Genomic DNA, 20,903 nt, shown 5'->3' on the forward strand with positions numbered 1-20,903 from the left:
ACTTTCAACCTCCTTCGTTACAGTTAATGCACTTTGTTCTCCTGTCAAACAACAGTTCTTCGGTGAAGGCCTACTTCTCTCGACTGTCCATTAACTTTCACATAAATCCTCCAGGGGATCGAATCTAAGACGTTTTCTGTGACATTTGCAGGAGCTTTGAGTTATGCAGAACTCGGGACGCTGGTGCCACTTTCCGGCGGTGAATACACCTATCTTCTAGCAGCATTCGGCAAAGTAGGCAAAGGCGGGCCAATCCCCGCTTTCCTGTTTAGTTGGACTTTAGTACTCGTTTTAAAACCGTCCTCGATGGCTGTGCTTTCTCTCAGTTGTGCAGAGTACGTGACCGAGGCCCTTCCCTCCTCCTCACCCGTCATTTCTAAGAAGATAATCGGTGTCTTATGCCTGAGTGAGTTCCTTACTATGCACAGTTTGTAACTTAAACCGAATGTGATAAGAGTCAACCAAAGTGGCACCATTTAAATGTAAAATCGCTTCACCCAACTTAACTGGTATTAACTTAACTAGTATTACCTGGAAGAACTATTCAGTATTGGTAGTACAACTCTTTATTATTCTTAAAAAGTTAGTTCTTAAAAAAAATAAAATTGTAGAAGCGCCTTTGTTTTTAGTAGCGCTGTCTTACTCTCTTTAGAAAGTTCTTAGCAAGGAAGAAAAAATCTTTTAAGAATGGCTGCTGCTACCTTGGTTCATTCTTTTCCATCTGAATTTCACTTGTAACGAACTGTATTGTCTAATTCAGTGCTTCTCATACTGGGCTGATCAGAACTCGGCTTCAGCAAACAAAAAGTATTTATTATTCTTGCGATAGTTTTTTTAAAAAACCATCGAAAGAATGCGATAAAAATCATAATTCCAATTATAGAAAGTATGAATGAAGCAAAGATTAAATTTCATCTGCCACTTGGGTATAATACCAACCACACTGATGCGCGATGCATAAAAACTCCCCTGTGAAAAAGGGTATAAATTTACCATTACTGTTCTACAAATGATGGCTAGTGGCAATGTAATAGGAAAATTATTTAAATGTTAAAGTTACTTTTTTTTTCTTCAATTTTTACATAAAAATCAACATTTTATAATTAATTTTATATTCAGTGGAATAATAGTGGAATTAATGAGACTAATTATTACTGAATTTGCCCCAAATTTTCATTACTAAGGTTTCGATGAACTTGTATTTAAAAATACAGAGTTCTGCCGCAGCATCAAGTTTGAGAACACTGATTTAACTCATTTTTATTAATTCTGTTAAATATCTTGTAAATCTAAACCTAAATAAATATTGCAGTTTTAACGTCAAGCAAAAGTTCTTTAAACATATTTGAAAAGGAAGAAGAGCTGCCATCTCTGTGTGAAGCCCAAAGGATGTTCTCAAGTGTTACTAGCTCCAGCATAACCTAATAACCGAGTTACATCGAATCATCATTACAATTACACCACCAACAGCCCTGGTTCAGAGTTTTTATTCTGTTTCAGTGACTCTCTGGAAAAAATATGATACCCAAATATTGCACCAAATGTTTTCTGAAAATAGCGAAAATACCCAATCACTAAAATTTCTCCCTTTCTTTTCAGAAAAGAGAAACATTGGCTTGCATTCGACTGAAGAATAAGTATCAGTGTGACTAGATTCACCATATAGTGCAAGGAAGCTACAAGCTTTTGCTGCACTGGCCAGAAAAAGAAGTAGTTAAGAAAATACAAATTACGCGCTTCCCTCCTCACGTAGGTAACTATCCAGTTGACCTTTGAATTTCTTCAAATTGTCAGCCTGTGGAGACAACTTGTTCCAGTAATCAACGACTCGCTGACTAAAAGAAAACTTCCTACAATCTAGTCTAAATCTCTTCCCCAGTAATATGAATTTATGATCCTTAGGTCTGGAATTCTTTATAACAGCAAAAATTCCGTCTTCATCCATTTTCCTAAATCCCTTTCAGATCCTTACAAACATCAATGAGATCACCTCTAAAGTGCAAGGTTGCCAAGCTCTATAGCACCATGCGAGTTGCCGCTGTTTGGATTCTTTCGAGAAGCTCAATGTCTCTTTTTAGATGATATATCCATACTTGGACACAGCATATCAATGCAGTCTTACAACTGTCTTATACAATGGGATTATGACCTCTCTATCTCTACAGTTTGTTCGATAAATCATCGATAGGACACCATGGGCTTTCCTAGCCGCCTGTTTACACTACTCAAAAAAAAAAATTTCATATCTTCCTGTATCATAATTTACAGATCCCTTTCTTCCTCTACTGTTTTTAATTCAACCGCACCAAGTGTATAAGTTATTTTCGGATTGCTATTCCCCAAGTGCAAGACTTTGCATTTCGTTGCATTAAAACATAGCTGCCACTTTTCTGACCATTCTTAAAGCCTGTTCTAGTCACCCTGAAAGAACGCTGTTTGGCATTGGTCATTAAAGACTCTCCCAATCTTATCTTTAAATCGTCTGCAAATTTTGATATCACGTCAAAATTTTCGTCGGTGTCGTTTACGAAAATGAGAAACATCAGTGGTCCTTGGAGAACCCTAATTCTGACGAATATCTATTAATCTCGACCCTCTACCTTCCACCCTGAAATCCATCTTTCCAGTAATCCCCACGTGTTCCAACTTATACAATAACCTCTCATAAGAAACTGAGTCAAATTCCTAAAATCGAAATAAACTATGTCGAAACTGTTCCCAATATCCAGCTCATGAGGAATTGTGTAAAAATAGGTTACCGAGGCTAAACATGATTTTCCCTTAACAAAACCATGTCGTACCATTTGAAAATGCCATTTTTATCTAAATGTCTCTGAATTGCACTCTTAATCGTTCGAAGCTCTTTATAGCGACCCTCTTTTTAACGTCCCACACATTATAACGTTCTATGTGGTTGGTTCCAATGTCTCATTAACCTAGTGCTATTTTATGAACACGTCATATAACGCCCTTCCGATATAACGACGACCGTTTTCTCATTCGCTGGGGTCTTTATAGAGCTTCGACTGTATACACTAGTGTTTCAAAGAATGTGCATCACTCCTTAAAATTGTAATTGTCGTCCGAATAACGTGCAATATTTCTTACTGATTGCATCAGATAAGTTTGACACGCATAGGCGATGACGTAATATTGCATCAGCTGTTACTTTCGGCTATATAAGCACGCTCTGCAAGAGTGCAGTCATTCCTTGCTTGTGTCAGGATGGCGAGTTACGTGCAATTGACGCCACGAAGAAAGAGTGCTTTTGTTGCTTTATGTGAGGAAGGATGTTCTTCCTATCATATTGCTTATAGAGTGTCTTGTAATCAGTCGACAGTGAGTAGATTTCTTTCCAAACTCAAGTTCTGCTGATAGGAAAAAAAAAAGGAACCGGACGCCGCAAATGTTGTTGTTGTTATTTGGTTTTTTGGAGCATGGGCAACTAATGCCATATTGCTCCGGGGATATGCGGTGATCATTCCCGGACCTTTCCGCATCCTCCGTATTTGGTGGTCACGGGCTCGAACTCCCGTCTAATCAAGAAGCGTGTCTGCGCATTGCTGCTCCTGCCCACCTGGCTACGGAGGCGCCGCCGCAAATACGCCAAAACAGGACCGCGTTTTGAAGCGCTTATGCCTTAAAAACCGTAAAGCTTCTTCGTCTGAACTGAAAAGAGAATGGGAAGAACACACAGGAGTGGTAGCAAGTGCAGTAACAGTCAGAAGACGCCTCTTCAAAAATGGACTTGTAACCCTTCGTCCCAAGAAGAAGCCCCTCCTCACACAAAAAATGAAAAAGGCCCGATTAATTTGGTGTAAGGAGCATGTCAAATGAACCCACCCCCGAGCAGTGGAAGTCAGTTATTTTCTCGGATGAGAAGAAATTCAACCTGCATGGCTCTGATTGGAGACTAACGATTCGCCATAGGCACACGTGGTGAAGTATACCATCTAGACTGTGTGGTGTCTACAGTGAAATTCCCTACCAGCACCCCAAATGATATGGGGGTGCATTTCGTATCACTTGCAGTTTATAAAAGGTTCCGTCTGGCTGCCCATGGATACGTGGCTATATTGGAAGGCAAATTGCTGCCAACCATTAGAGACCATTTAAACCTGCCAAGTAACTGCATCTTTCAGGACGACTGCTCCTTGTCATCGGGAGCGAGAAGTGTAAGTAAGCACTTCTGTAGTTACTTTAGCTTCATTTCTGCATTAGAGGTTCGACAGTAATGTGTTTACATTTGTTACAGGTGAAAAAACGGTTGGAAGAACGGTCCATTATAACTGTTAGCTGGCCAGGAAACAGCCCGGCCGGATCTGAATCCTAGAGAGAACTGTTGGCATCGTGTGGAATCTGCAGTTGCCAGAAAGAAATCAAAGACCCTTCGTGAACTTCATAATTGGTGTTTAGAACCACGAACTATCGTTGATTATCTTGAGAAATTGATCTTGTCAATGCCTCGACGGTGTGCTGCTGTCATCAGGGCCATAGGCGGTTCAACTAAATATTATTATTATTATCTTTATTTCTCCTAGGAGACACCCGGTTATAGCCATTGACTAGGGGATGTAGATACATATTCTGTTATGCAACAGAGAATAATATTATATACAATTTTACATTATATGTAACACTCGTTACTAAATTATACAATGAATGTAGTACTTATTATCAGAATTATACGATACATTAATAACTTGTAACTGGTTAAGACTTAATAAATAAACGAGAAAAATTTTATGATGCTGCGTTTAAAGCATAACATCACCGTATTTACATTAGCACGGATAGTCTGGGAAGCGGAAGATATTCGCAGCAGAACAGTATACAGAATATAATACAGAGTAAAAGCGTAAAAAGTTCATTTTTAATGTTTTCAGCAGTCTGTGTCTTCTGTGGGAGTAGAGTGGAGTAGGTGACGCATATCCAGGAGAGTTTCCAGATGAGGTCGGGATTCCCGTCAGCCACTGTATGGAGGTTCTTAGTGCTGTTTATTTTTTCTTACATCTGTATCTGCAAGTAGCAGATACAGATGTAAGAAAACTCGAGAACTTCTTTTCTGTATGTTTTGCTTGTGCAGAGTTCTTCAGGGTTGATATTTAGGGTATTAAACAGCTTTAGAGTCTTTGCTGGAAAGAATCTTCCCAGACTATCCAACTGCGTAAATGCGGGCTTGAGTTGCTGTTCCTAAACCTGCAACTCGTCTGTTTTTCTCGGGGTGTTACTATTCGCTCTAGGGCTTTCGGAGAATCCAGCCGTCCCGATAAGATCTGATCGTTTGTCCCCAGGGAGTGACTTCTAAATTGAAGTATAGTATAGCTCTTGAGATGGTAAAAGGCTTAGCTGAAATTCTGTTCAGTCATCTCAAGAGCCAGTATTTTATTCCTAGAAAAGCCTTGATAGTGCTTTCCGGAGCTGAAGACCAGATTTGTGACGCGTATAGAGGATATTAGTTTGCACCTGGTGAACTTTTCATTTTGTTTTCCATTTAAAATGATAAACTGAAGCAAATTCTGATAACATTTCAGTCATAATTGTCGTGTTTACCAAAACTGTTGTATAAAGGTTGCAAATGCTCATTTTGGAATATTTTGAGAGCACCTGTAAAATATTACTTAGCTTTGCCTTAACTATTAATAAATATCTTTTGTTTATATTTCTATTTGTGATGCTAGTCATTAATGTAACATACCATCGCGAAAAAGGGTAAGAAATGTGAAATTCCTATGTAAAGCACTTTCTTTGAATAACGGTGTATATATGCGTTCATGGTTTCCGTGATTATTGCTTTGAAGGTATTCCATAATTCAAATATAATCCGCCCATTTATAGATGCTATAGAGCCTTAAACTTTAAGACACCCCTTTCTGAAATTAAAACCAATGCTTTTACCTCTAACTACTTCATCTTCCAACTAACTAACACCACACAGATTATATGATGGCAGGCTTAACGATAAAGATCAGATTTACTCAAATGACCTTTGTGTGACCGTTTGATAGCTACACACCCCCGATACGTGATTCAGCGTGATAGTTACGTACCCTCCTAGAGTTTTCTGAATGGATGGATGGATGTATTTACTACCGTTCGAGGTTGAGTTCAGTTAGACAATCGCATTAATATCCACGCTTGAAACATCCATCAAGCTCAATATTGTAGTCTCTTTATAACGGAGAATTTCAATTAAAGCGAGCTACATGCTGGGTAACCATGGAAACTGGAGAGGAAACAAAAGGTCTCCATCAGTTTACCTGAAAACTGCTGACTGCAAACAAACTCCCCTGGATGAGTAGAAAACCGGGACCTAGTTTCCCATGCCGGTTATTCTGCTTTAGCAGCGAACTATGGTAACATAAAAAGAGAACTCGTGCACTCTCTTTCATAATTAATACGTAAAGAACGTCACGCACGATGGCAGGTCTGAGTCCTACTTTTCAACTGTAATATTTATTAAGAGATTACTTTTATAACAGAAATTTTAACTTAAAGGTTAATATTTTCAGTTTATAATTTTCTGTAACTTCTCATAACTTTGGATGTAAATTAAGGTTAGGTTTGGATGAAAATTAAATTTGAATGACTTGTTGTCTTTTGCTATCTGTTTAACCAATTCTGTTTTAGAAGCCACAAGAAATAAAAGACTATGTTAATCAGATTACGAAATCTTTCTGGAAGGACAAGAATTAAGGGCCCTAATTTCTTGTCTACTAAATAGAAATTATTGCTAATAGCAGATTACTTCTCGGTATTATAATTAAATAATAATTGTGCAATTACTGCTCTTTATAAAGACCCATAAAAGGCCCATATAGACTGCTATAAAATTGCAGCAGTGTGGCATTAAGGGCAAGTTACAGCCATGGATAAAGGAGTGGTGAAGTAGAAGACAGAGGATAATTATCAACCGAACTGCTCTTTTTTGGGCTTATGTTATTAACGGAGTCCACTTTGGTTCGGTGCTGTACACTTACTAATGATATTGATGAAGGCATATTAGGCTTAATGTCCAAGTGTAGATGATACGAATGTTGCCAGTGTGATTAATGATAGTAATCAAGATAAGCTACAGCAACAAGATCTATAAAAATTAGGCAGATGGACTGACAAGCGACAAATGAAATTTAATATTAATGAATGCAAGGTATTTCATATGGTTAGCAGTAATCCCAGTTAACATATTGTGTTAATCTCGAATTTTCCACCACCGACCACTACCATGTAGTGCCAACTGTGTGGTACTACATGATAGTGAAAAATTAAAAAATCTGTAGGTAACTGTGCAGTCAGATATGAAGCTATTGTTGTTCTTGTTGGGTTTAAGACGGATCCACTTAGGCGATATTACGCCATATATAATCTGCGTGTGTTCTGTGGTGGATTTACTGTTTGCTAGACGAAAAACCCGAATTTCAGGGAGAAAAAGTCTAACTGAGAACGTCTAACTGAGCGATGAAAAAAGCAAAAGGCCCATGGATTTATTAGTTTTTCTACAGTGCAGACAGGCTGCAAGGGCAGCTCATGGTGTTTTGTCAATGATATACAGAATTTTTACAACATAATAAAAAGGTGATTACACCATTGTATAAGACAATGGTCAGACCACTTCTTGAGTACTGCATACAGGACTCGAAGCTTCATTTGCGGAAGGAAGTTGGAGCAATGAGATCAGAGAAGATAGAAATGGGGGATTTTTACGAGGAAAGGCTTCGGTTCTGAAAACTGCAGCCTTTGGGGGGATAGGCACCTGCGAGGAGACCTGATTGAGGTGTTTAAGGCTTGAGTAAGCTGAATCGCGATGGAATTCTTCCTCTTGCTCAGACTACACACGAGGAGGCATAAATTCAAATTTACCAAAGATGGTTGCAGGTTCAGATGCGCGTAAATTTGCCTTCAGCAGAAGGATGGCTGATTGCTGAAACAACTTCCATCTGGTATGGTAGAGGTGAGTAGTTTGAATAAGTTCTATGAAGAACAAAACAAACTATTAGAAGAGATGTCCAGGTGATAAGGGAACTGTTGGCTTTTTTTCTTGGCTGGTTCCATAAACTTTCTTTCTTTGCCATAAGCCATAAGCTTGCTTTCTTTCATCATTTTCTACTACTAATACTGATTTTAATAATGTTTTCTATTTTCAGCCAATCAATGATCAAAAATAAGGCTTCAAAATATAACGAAATGTGTTCTTCAAAATGTATTCTTTAGATTATCAAAACGATTTAGTATCGCGAAGATAATTCAAGAGCCTTGCTTTAGAATTGGTAAAAACAGATAGAAATTGACGTCAGTTTATTGCATTGTATATCCTTAGGTTTTAAATAAAAAATTTATTAAAAATGGGAAAGTTTAAGTTTTGAAAGTTACAGAAGTCTTGCTGCGAGTAGTTCCTCTCTCTCTGCTTCTTGCTTCCCTTCTCTGCCCCTTATTTTCCCTCCCTTCTTTTGTTCCCTTTGATTCATATGTCTGTCCATCAATTGAACATGCAGCATGTCTTTTTAACTATATATTAATGTACGAAAGATCTTTGTATTTACTAGTGCACCCAAAATTTCTTTTAAAATGCAGAAATTCTTAGATGCCTTTGTGTGTGCGTGTGCTCCCCCGTAGAGACTACTTTTGACTCTTCTTAATGTCCCATTACGTGTGTATGCAATGAGTAAAGTGTGATGTTTCTTCTGACTTTAAGGGCGGGAAGATTTTTGCAACTTTCTGTTGAAATATAATGTTAATACAATGGAGTCAGTGTTAATGACTTTCACATTCGGCCTAGAAAAAGTAATTTTAATCTTCAAAATTATGCAATCTAAAATAGCTATTTAGTGGTAGGGGGTTGGTATCCCAACATGCCATTCGTATTTTGTTCGGCAGTTGGAGCCGACCTTGTAGAGCCTCTCTCTTCCGTGCCACAGGCACCATCACCTTCGTCAACTGCTACAGCGTGAAGCTGGCCACCCGTATCCAGAACATCTTTACCGCTGCCAAGCTGCTGGCCATAGCCATCATAGTCGTCGGAGGAATGATCAAGCTGGCTCAGGGTAAGAGACTTTCCTTTCTTTCTTCTCGATGTTCTGTAATGTGTCAAGAGTAGTACAGATCTTCCCTAGATTTCCTGTGAGCACAAACAATTAAAAAACACCTTAACAACTGGAAAAGGTCTTTAAATTCCCAAAACCCTTTCTTTAGGGAAGCTCTGTACACCCTATATTTACAAGATATAAATAAATGTAATGATATCTGCCTAATTACACTAGAACTAATCTAATTTTAATCTTCTATAAATTTTGCTTTCTGAACAATTGTATCAGGTTACGTGGCACGGAATATAATGTAACTGTCTTAAAATACTACATGGAAACGCTTAAGGACAAGTGAAAATACACTGAACAATTTTCGACATTGAAGCGTATACATGAAAATACAGTACATACACAGGATTAATGGGGTGTATTTTTTCATGTTAGATACCGTTAAATAAAACAGGCTCAATAAAGAACTTTTAAGGACCGTTGTCCAATTAAATAACAGATGAAATTATTACGTAATCATTCTACAAAAGTTTAGAGGATTCGAAAGTAGATCGTGCTACGTTTGCAAACCTGAAACTCAGCTGGGGTGAAGTCAAGCATTGTTTTCAGTTCAGTTCTTGCCTTTTGTTATGGCTTAGTTATATATTGTATGCGTGGGACCATGAGACCGCAGAGTTTTGGCCATGTTGTGATCATTGCGTAAATTTTCAATGAATAAATTTCATTATTTACCGTGGTAGGTGAACGTGTTCTAATTTCTAATGACAGTATCGTACCTCACGAAGATATACCTTCCACAGTGCTCCAAGGTTCTGCCTCAAGAACATTTCATTTGAATACTATTATCCTACAGAATTGGGGTTCTGATGATATACTCCTCTGATAATCTGCGGGTAGCGACAGTTTTGTTACGTGGTGTTTCTATCGTCCTACACATTCACCTCACCTTTAAGGTTACTGATGTAGACTCTCCCATTTATCACCATTCAAAAGATAGAATCGGTTGTAGGCAGTAAAAAGTAGCATTAACAGCTGTAGGAGATCCCTGTACTCACAGCCCTTCAAGGAACTAACTGACTTCAAAGCTGCTAGTATTGTAGGCAAAGGAACTCTATAACAAATGGATGAAAGATTTCATTTTTCTCAGATTCTGCCTTCTTTCGGAATTGCCCACTTTTTTCCAAGCTGACAGAATTCCAAGGCTAAACCATGTCTTAGCGATCGATAATCATTTTCAAGGTTAAAATTATTTCATACTTAAACCGAACAATTTAATTAACTCTCCAAGATGCAGAAGGGGGTGTGGCGATTTGGTCTTTTGAATCGGTGCCAAGGAAACTCAGGCCTCCAGACATCGGTAAGTATCGTCTGTAAGTTAAGCGTGTTCTAAGGGCGAGCTGTCCGTTTACGGAAGAAAAATTCTACAGCTTTATCAGAACCAACTAACTCAGTCCTACTTAGAAACACTAATAATTTCCTCTCATTACTTTCGGAACTCGCATGTAGACAATTTTAACTCTCAGAAAATGACAATCCCTATTCTGCGGCTGTGGAGTACTTCCTGACACAACACGACATATTTGAATACATAAAAATCTCTTACATTAGTTTGAACTTACACGGAGGGGGCAACATCCTGGACTCTTACAATAGCTTTTCATTCCTTCTAAGTTAAGAGTGGTACTAGTGATAGTGTGTGTAGTATGTAAATGCAGGGCCCTGGCAGCCCTAGGCACGGAGACACCACGACTAAATTGTACGCAATTTTAAATACAGGTCACACACAGTACCTGGCCACGGGATTTGAAGGTTCCACAGCATCTTTCTCAGACATTGCCTTAGCTTTCTATAGTGGACTGTGGGCTTATGACGGGTGGTAAGTATTTTATCTCCTGCTCTATCTTCTCAGATGACGTCATAAAGACAGGATTATTAAATTCGCTGGTTTGTTACTATTTCTAAATAATTAATAACCTCTCCCTTATAATGTTCAGTAAACTGTTAATTAAAACAGAAAGTGCTTAAAGAGCAAATTATTTGTCTGGTTAATTACACTGCCCAAAGAGTTAGGAGTACTGGTTTTTAACTGATATAACAAAGCAGCTCCTTCACCAGTCTTGGAAATCGAAAAAAGTAAACCTATAGGTAATTGGTGGTTTCCACAAAGCACCCTTAACTTTTTGGTGTAGTGTAATTATAAAATAAGTGATGCCTGTCCCTACCATAGCATTAAATACCTGGATAATGACGTCATACTTTAGTAAGAATGTCTTACAAAATTATAAATTTCTTTTAACATGTTTAGATGGACAGCTGTTTGCGTAGAGTGACAATCTCCCATTTAGTCTTTATACCCATCTATTAAGTACAATGTTCACAAATAAACCCTTTTATAGCCCGTCTTCGTGAACAAATTTCAACGTATCAGTGATGACGCTTTTAAGATGGCAGATTTTGGAAGTCTTCGTAGGAATCACATTTAGGTGAAAAATGCCAAGAAAGAATGAGCAGTAGTTGAAAAACAAGATATGCAATTAAGATCCTGGATTATTCAATAATCAATCAAGATTGAAGACTTTAGAACATGGGTCATCAAGAAGCATGCAACTGGAGAAGCAGGTGAGGTCTCTAAGGTATACTTAAAGTTCCCTCATCAAAGTCTGTAAAATCTTTAAAAGAAAAAGTTCACCATACAGGAATATGATGGACCTGTTATTTTTTCCTCATAAGGACTCTTCCTGCCCACAGGTGGAAAATGACCGATAATTGTCTTCTATACAATAAAATCAACATACACACCCACACTCAGACAGACACACAGGACAACGTTGATGAAAATACCAGGTGTTTTATTTTTTATTGTATTTTGGGTGGTTTGTTGCCTCTGAATGGACAAACATCAAATGACGAATTTTAGCATATTATATTCCAACCTAAACGAGAATATTTCTTCTGTTGTAGGAACAACTTGAACTATGTAACAGAGGAATTACTGAATCCTTACGTGTAAGTAGCCTATTCTTTCTATTACATTCTCTAATGGTTCTTTACACCCTAATAAATTCTATCTTAAATCTGATTTGTTTTTACATACTGAATCATATTAATTCGCAGGAGGGTTGATATTTCGAGGCTTAATCAAATCTATAAAATTTCTGTCTCTTGTTTCGTGAAACTGATGATGAAACAAGACTTTAAAAAGCTGTAACAATTCCTTAGCAACATTTCTTAACCATACGGAATAACTGCCTTTACAGGGGACCTTTTTTAATTTGACGTTTCTTTTGGCTTTCTAGTTCACCTGTACGTTCAACCAAAAAGGATAACAAAATTCATTTGGCTGCATGTGTTTATTCATTGGGCATTTTGGTCTAAGTAAACGCATCATAGTGGCCCACTAAAAATAATTTGTTCGTTTTTACTACCAAAAGTATACTGAAAATTTTAAGTTCCAATCTGCTACAGATATTAGCGGAAATCAAAGTAAAATGGTTATTTTCCTTTGATTAGACCTCCTGCTGTGAAAGAATATTTTATTAATTTTTGAATGTATAACTGCAAACGAGTCCTACCTTGCATTTCTAAGCGTCAAATAAGGATGTGTATATATATATATATATATATATATTTTTTTTTATCTCAACAGCAACCTTCCGCTTGCCATTGCCATAGGAATACCACTGGTCACACTGTGTTACGTAATGGTGAACATTTCCTACATGACCGTCATGTCGTCTTCAGAGCTTCTAGCATCCGAAGCAGTAGCAGTGGTAAGAAATGACCCTAGCAACGATAAAGATGAACACTATAAATTGATTGACTTCCCCACCACCGGGTTTGACTTACATGACACAAATTTTTATTTAAATATTACTTCTTATTTTTGTTTCATAATAAAATTGTTACCGAACACTTGTCACAGTGCCAGATGTTTCAAAATCGTATGAGATACTCTGAAGACATTTAAACAGTATAGTAGAGGGGATTTAGGGTTAGAAGGCAAGGGAAAAACTTTAGACTTGAATATCTGTAGATCATTATTTTCAGGAAATACACACCCAAGATGTCTATTCAAATGAATAGAAGGAATGAATGAATGAAGAGGAAGGGAAAAAATAATTCGATGCGTTTTCAGTCCAACCACAAATGGATGATGAGTGGTTGCCGAATATTTTCCAAAGTGTATAGAAAGAAGAGTTGCGAAAGCCATAGATGCCAGCTCAGTAGAACAATGTCCGTGGAAATTTCGGAAAAAAAGAAATGCGTCAGAAATTGAGAAAACTGTAGATGTGTTCTGTCTGTGCCAAGAATGGTAAGTGGTTAAAGTTATTTCCAGTAGAGATCTATTATAGGATTTCGAGGTTACTGAGGATAAGCACAGACGAAGAAAAGTTTCTTACTGAAAAATTAATAAGGTTGTTCATCTTCCACAATGTCTCGAAAAATGCACATCACAACGTATTTTGACCATGTTATATTAAAAATTTTATACAAGACGACCTTATTCTGATACCAAATTAGATTATCGACGAAGAAAATGCAAATTAAATGCAAAGCCAACATAATCTAAATTCTTATTAGTTTCAGCATCTCTCTCTCTCTCTCTCTGTTATTAAAAAGAGTGATAAGCCAACATTTCATTTTCTGTGATGGTAAATATGGGAAATTACAATGTAATTCCGTTGATGGCCGACAAATTTTCTAAAATCATTAAAGAAATTGTGACTGTAAAGAAAGAAAAAAGAATCAGTGTACCAAATGGAAGATGAACGTTAAGTACAAAAGAAAAATTGAGGCTGGCATTAGCTTTCAAAAAGGTGCTTTCTGAGTGCCTGTGTACAGGAATCGATACACATCAGGACTAATTCCTTACGTGTGAACATCACTGAACACTTAAAGGCTAATCTGGGATGCAGCTATTAATAGAGAAAGAGGTACAAATTTTATCTCGCTTAGTTGTGCTGATTTTCTATAAACGTTATTTGTTATTTTGGTTTTTAGGAGCATTAGCAACTAAGGCCATATTGCTCCGAGATATGCGGTGGTCATTCCCTGACCTTTCCGCATCCTCCGTATTTGGTGGTGACGGGCTCGAACCCCGGTCTAATCAAGAAGCGTGTGCTACGCACTGCTGCTCCTTCCCACCTGGCTACGGAGGCGCCAATATAAACGTTATATGATTAAATCGTGGTCTGAAATTAAGATAAATAAAACAATTAAAATGTAAGCGCTATTATTTAATATCCTTCTTTGGAGTCTACTATTGATAAGCAGGATGGTACAATTTTTCACCAAGCAAGCATGAGAATGTTTCAATGGCACATTCCTTCTCACGTGCACACCAAAGATTATATTCGAAATTAATAGTTTTATCGCCAAAGTGAAATCGTTATCTGCAAAGGCAGACTATCTGATTTCAAGACAAATTCAACATGCGGGGACCAATCTCTGGCAGACTCAGTCTAATTTAGCACTATCTGAAAGCTTCTGAAAGAAAAACAGAACGCTTCTGAAAGAAAAACAGAAACAACAAATTGATGGAAAACATGCTTCCTCGTGCTGGCACGGCTACAACGGTTTCCGGTATCTGCGCTGGCAGCTGCAAGCACGATATAAAGTTTCACAACACAAAGGCGTTTTGGCCTTTACAGTGTCACCAACTGAAGAAGAGTCTGGTTGAACGTGATCAAAGGAGCAACCTGAACTTCCTACATAAGAACAATAAAGACGTTCCTGTTTTATCTAATGAAAGAGTTAGCACATGTCGTAAAGTTTAACTTTAATTATTCTTAGTTGATTGCTGTTCTATTTGTTCTTGAATAATGATGAAAAAAGTCAGTATGTTTTGAGTACAAAACATACTGACCTTTGTACATATTAATCAAGATTTAAAATGATTAGCTGAAACCATATAGTAATTCAAGTGTTAAAATTTTAGACCTCTACTTACAAAACGTCAATTATGAGAGTTAAGACACAGATTTTGAGAATTTAAATCTGCTTTAAGCACTGCAAATATTAGTGAAACGGTTATCTTTACAGAGAGAAACTTTTAAAGTTCTATTGATATCCAATTTATTTTCAGAAATCAGATTAACTGCAGAAAAATTGTGAACAGTGTTTTAAAACTGTGGTTCATGCATTAGCCAGAGATAAATAAGCTGATTCTGTCATTTTTCTTTAAGCGAAGGCTAGTTTTATTTATATATACAAACAACAAACATGTGTCCTTGGTCAATATATCTCCGAATCCTTGCTCACAAGATGTTTTCAAACACCTTGTAAACAAAACATTGCTTATTTGTCATCGAAATAAGCAATGCCAAAGTACAAGAAAAACTATAAACACAGCACTTTAAGCCCATATCCTGCTAAATAACGTGGAAAAACTGAAACATTTTTCCCAAATTTTACTTATATAAAAGTTAGGATCTAAAGCATGGAATAAACCTACGGTACCAAATTTCAACAAAAATAGAACCAGTCGGAGTTAAAATATAATTATAAAAATATAATGAAGCTGATCTGCTGTGACGCATTCATCCGAAATGCTACTAAGATGGTTGAGTAAAAACATAAAAATAATAAAATCTACAAATTCTTAAATGATATCTCCTGCACAGATCCCGATTATGTTACTTAGTGACATGTAAAGGCAGGGTTCGAATTTCACCAAGGTACACGAAGTTATTGGAGAAGACAGGATTAGCTGATCTCATGGGAAGACCTCCTCCGCTTTCACATTAGGGAAACTAGACTAATGTTTCCGCAATGTAAAAGAAAGTAAATTCAAATGAACCAATTGAAGCCGAAATGCGTCAAGGAGCATATCGTAACCTTTATATACAGTCATAACATAGAATAAACCAGTTAAATTCGTATATCCCTGTTTAACAGATAACCGATAAAAAAAAAGTATTTATTGGACAAAATTAAACTCTGGCTATCATATGATTTAAAAGCAGTAAAATCAAGTTGTCTGATAAAGCGCGATTCAAATTTCAGACAGAATGGTTAAATTGGTGCCTCTTACCACTATTATCTGCTACAAAGATAACCGAGAAATACAAGAGCTTGTCATGTTCCACAGGCGTTCGGCAAAGTGAACTTCGAAAGTAAGAGATAATGGCTAATACGCACTCAACTGTGAGTGCGTATATCGATCAGGAGCTGATTAAATCAGAATCAAGGGTGAAGGCTTATCGGAAAAGTATGGGCCACGTGCTAATTACATTGTACCGGCGAAATCATCGCCTCACCGATTCCTCATATCTTTTTGTAGTCGAAGGCCTACAAAATGAACAGCAACCACAAGTAAACTAATTTACCTGTGGCTGCTGTTAACAGATTTCCTTCCCTCCAAGGTAGAGAAGGAAAACTAATTTAAAACTGAAAGTTATCGATAATAAAACGCCTCCAATAATTGTTTCCTAACTTAATTATATTTAAGATTTCTTAATTGAGTTATCACCTGCGATGTACGACATTATTGGTGAAAAATTGCGAGTTTCTATAGAGTGATAGAAGAATTTAGTGAGGAAATATGCTTGTTCAAATATCGGAGTTCAAACCGTGGAATTTAACACGGACAAAGTTTCTACAAAATTAAGAAAGCAAAAAACCGTATTTTTTTATTAAATGTTAAACTATTTCTTCTGCTAGTTGTCATAATGCATGCTGATTGTTTCATTTTTTCCCTTTATTAACCCTTTTTTCCTTCCCTGCCCCTTGTGTGGATTGGGTGTGTGGCAGAAATTCGCATCTCACACTTTAGGTCAAGCTGCCATCTTAGTTCCTCTGTTTGTCGCTGCATCCACCATTGGCGCTGCAAACGGTAGCTGCTTTACTGCCGGAAGGTAAATGGTTTTATTGTGTTCTGCTTTTTAAAATTTGCATATATATAGCAAGAGTTTACACGCAGGCATCTTTTTTTTTTCCCTACAATGTTTCCAGACCTAGGTAATATTAAATGAATTTCAGATTCAAAATGGCGCCTTTAATTCAATGTACATCTTGTGGCAATTCTAAAACGAGTTATGAATTCAGTTATGTGTAATGCATGCTGCTGTTAACAGAGAATGCTGGTGTGTTGTCATTTTGCGTATTCTTACTAAGAAATTAATTTGAAATGGGGAACCAAGAACTTTTTTATATTTTTTATTTTTTCTATTACTCCATTCCGATCCTGCAATTTTTTATTTAATAATGTCATTGAATACGCATATCCAAAATATACCCATGTGTTGGAACTTGGGAAAAAATATCCGTATAGCAAAGAGTGTAATGGATGGTGATAAGGTACGAGAAGAAAACGAGTTTCAAATCCAGTGAAATGCACTGTACATTGTATTTTCTTGAAATAAATTTGTATTTTCTCATTAACACCAAATATTAAAACCACATTCGTAGAGATAATTTTTAATATGATACATTAATTATTAACGGTAATTACTGAAAAGATACTCAAACTCGTAGTATTTCTTTTCTAGCATCTTTCTAACGTTTCCTCTCTAATGCTGTATTCTTCTCCTGGTGACGTGTTTCTTTCTTTCTCTCCTCCTACAGACTTGGGGAGTTCGGGTGCTGGGTGTGATATCTTTTGTGATGCCCTTCTCTGTGGCGCTCTCAACCTTTGGTGCTGGAAACGGGTCTTGCTTTACCAGTGGCAGGTGTGCAATTTTTTTTTTTTGCTTTATTACTTTAAATAATTTACCTTCTGAGTAAGCTAAACAATTTTCGATGTACACAATAATCTTCTTTAACTACAGAAATAAGTTATGAATAAGACCGCCATGTTTTAAGTTTATCAAACTCCATTTGTTGTACTTTCCTATACCTAGTATCTGAAATTCTTATTGCTATGGCCTTTTTGGACGACAACCGGAAAACTGAAAATTTTAGGGGTTGATTCGACGACCGATCTGGAATCATTCAATTTAGTATTCATACTCCATTAGTCACTTTTGAAGTTGACTCATGGAGTGTAAATACGAAACCAGTTCAAATATATGATATACTCGTATATATAATGTCTACAGGAAGATGAAAAGTGTTAGCTTGTTATATAGACGAGTATTAAGACGTTAGCTAATTCAGTTGATTTTGGGATTTTTTAAATGTAATCAGTATAACAGTGGAATTCTCTCTCTTCAATTATACGCAACAACATAGTCAAGGAAAATCCCTCTCTTACTTCCACAATAAGTTCTGAAACAGAATTTTTTATAAACTAATTAAATACAACGTTTAAACTCGCATGATATTCTGTCGATCATGAAACTCGTTGACAAAATTTGTTCAAGAAGAATGGATCTTCACTGGGCATTAATGGTGGTTTTGGCAGTACTGTTTTTAAAAAGTGCAACACCAGAGTAATTTTTAACGCACTAAATACGATAAGTTAAATAATTCGAACGAGTTTTGACGAATTATAATTTTTAAACTTGATTTTTAGTGAAATACAGAAAATCAAATTATAAAGGATGAATAAATTATTCAGAAAAAATTGCTCAAGAAAAAAAATTTTCATGAGCAATAAAGCATGCCACCAATAATAAACCTGGTTCGGGTATATTTTTTGAAGTATCCAAGTGTGTATACAAAAATTATATTTTTCTGAATGTAGTTAAAGTGTATATTTAACCATCAATGGCGAGAGCATTTTTCTAAGAAATATAGAAACGAAAGATTGTATTAAATGGATACGTACCTTAATTTATAAACAAGTACGTCTCTCCCTAGCAACAAACTTCTACAAATATATTTTTTTAAAATCTCAATGCCCATTAAAGTTCCTCGAAGACGCGAGGAACTTTAATGGGCTTTTTTCACTCCGTGGCTGAGTTAGTCGGTCTCAGGAGTAGATAGAAAAGTTTTTTTCCCCCAGAAACTGGGGTTTTTCTGTCCAGCAAAACAGGCAAACCGACCTGAGAACACACGCAATTTACAGACACAAATAAGGGTTTATGTATTGAATTACGGGTAACCCTAATATAATAATTTAATTTTTAATTCGGCCCTCACAATAGTCCAAAAACTTGGACAGAAATTCGAAGCCTGATGACATTCTTTTTGCACAACCCTCTCGATCTGTGCAAACCTTGTCTGAATTATGACTGTTTTGTTTGAAAAGTAAACCTTCACAACATTGTACATATTCATAGAACTCAGCATTATTCGTAATCGTCTCAAAACAACAGGCCACCATAAATTATCGAAAGCTGACCTGTCAAAAAAAAAATCTCATAATATAAAAAGAGGTAGCTTCATCTACCGTCTGCAGTAACCTATATAGGGCATCTTCGATTGATCTCCCTGGTACAAAACCAAATTGCATTTCAGACACCAGTCCTTCGTCTTGGTAGTACCTTTTCTTCAGTCATTTAATTACTAACCGCTCATGTAATTTTCAAGCAACTGATAACAGTGCAATCGGTATACATGAACCAATACCATCTGCTTCAAAATCATCAGCACAGCAAAATTTTAAATATAAGGAAAACGACCTTCTTTCAGACATTCATTAAAAACCGACCTCAAAACTTGCAGTTTTATCCTAAGAAAATTTTTCACTACATTCACCTCGATTCCCGAGGCTTTGGGGCGCCTCCGTAGCCAGGTGGGAAGGAGCAGCAGTGCGTAGCACACGCTTCTTGATTAGATCGGGGTTCGAGCCCGTCACCACCAAATACGGAGGATGCGGAAAGGTCAAGGAATGACCACCGCATATCCCGGAGCAATATGGCCTTAGTTGCTAATGCTCCTAAAAAAAACCAAACCAAACCAACCGAGGCTTTGTTGACTTTCATAGCCTTTAATGCATCATCCATAAAATCTATATCTCTTTCACACATGATATATCATTCTCTGTCCTAGCTTTCCTATGATAATCACCTTACAATTTTTCAATGTCTTTTCTATTGTGTCATGCCAACCAACCATATTCAATCCCCCCCCTTGAATATCAATTACTGTATATCCTACTTGCTCCACATTCGTCTTATCCATGATAATCTTATACACAACTCAAGCAAACAGATGGTTGGGTGGATAATTCCAACTTTATCGAGTGGCTATCACTGCAGCACCGTCGCGGTGAAGAGCACGCATTCGCTGAATGAAATGGAGGGTTACTTCTCGTTAAGAACGGTATGGACTTTTAAGGACTATTTTCACTCAATCACGACTGAATTATTCATTCTCGGGTGAGGGCTCTCATGGTTCCTTGCTCTTCTGCTCCGCGAAACTCGAATTTTGTTCCACCAACATGAAATGCATATGGCATAAAGACAGACAATGGACTCAATTGTGTCCTAATGCTGGGGACAGTCCAACATGAAGCCCACAATAATGGATGAAATTTATCCAACCAATACTTTCTGTCGAAAGGTACTGATAATAATGAAATTAAACTAAAATGCAAGCATTATACTCATTTATGTGTTATTAATTATTACACTGTGGAAGCTAGTTATAATTAGAACAAACTACCTTCATCTAGGCTCGATTCTTTAGACAGCTACAATCATCATGCACCCATACAGCAACAGAGAGACACGCAAGGACCTTCAGCCGCATAACTTCGACTTCGATCTAATTTTGATCAGTTTTAAGTTACAGCATATTCCCCAGACGAAACTACAATAAACTCTGTAAAATCTGGCACATTTTACAAAAAAAAAAAAATAATAATAATTAAAATCCGAAAATAACAGATAACTGATAAGGTAGTCTTACAAACATTTTATAATTTCCTTTTTCTCTCTGAGGCCATATAGCTTTAGCAGTAACTTTTAATTTCTGTTTTTTGGTGCCATCTTTTTTAAGTAAAGTTCATAACTTAGCGCAAACTGCCCTTAAAGCACAGCTATG

General features: G+C 36.9%; 1 protein-coding gene across 6 annotated transcripts in view; it reads left to right on the forward strand.

Annotated features, from left to right (window-relative positions):
* Positions 1–20,903, forward strand: part of sbm (L-type amino acid transporter sobremesa) — a 195,680-nt gene that overhangs the window by 131,728 nt on the left and 43,049 nt on the right. For 4 of the 6 annotated variants that reach the window (XM_090377498.1, XM_090377503.1, XM_090377499.1 and 1 more), the window contains 5 exons: positions 8,916–9,041; positions 10,809–10,908; positions 11,994–12,038; positions 12,679–12,802; positions 17,598–17,701. In XM_090377498.1, coding sequence (XP_090233624.1) covers positions 8,916–9,041; positions 10,809–10,908; positions 11,994–12,038; positions 12,679–12,802; positions 17,598–17,701 — 499 coding nt within the window. Of the gene's footprint in view, positions 1–8,874; positions 9,042–10,808; positions 10,909–11,993; positions 12,039–12,678; positions 12,803–16,784; positions 16,889–17,597; positions 17,702–20,903 lie in introns of all 6 variants that reach the window. The other 2 variants (XM_090377501.1, XM_090377504.1) reach the window with 2 other exon arrangements.

The sequence above is a fragment of the Mastigoproctus giganteus genome, chromosome 7, assembly GCF_048544385.1.
Source record: "Mastigoproctus giganteus isolate SK-2022 chromosome 7, ASM4854438v1, whole genome shotgun sequence".
Taxonomy (NCBI): Eukaryota; Metazoa; Arthropoda; class Arachnida; order Uropygi; family Thelyphonidae; genus Mastigoproctus; species Mastigoproctus giganteus.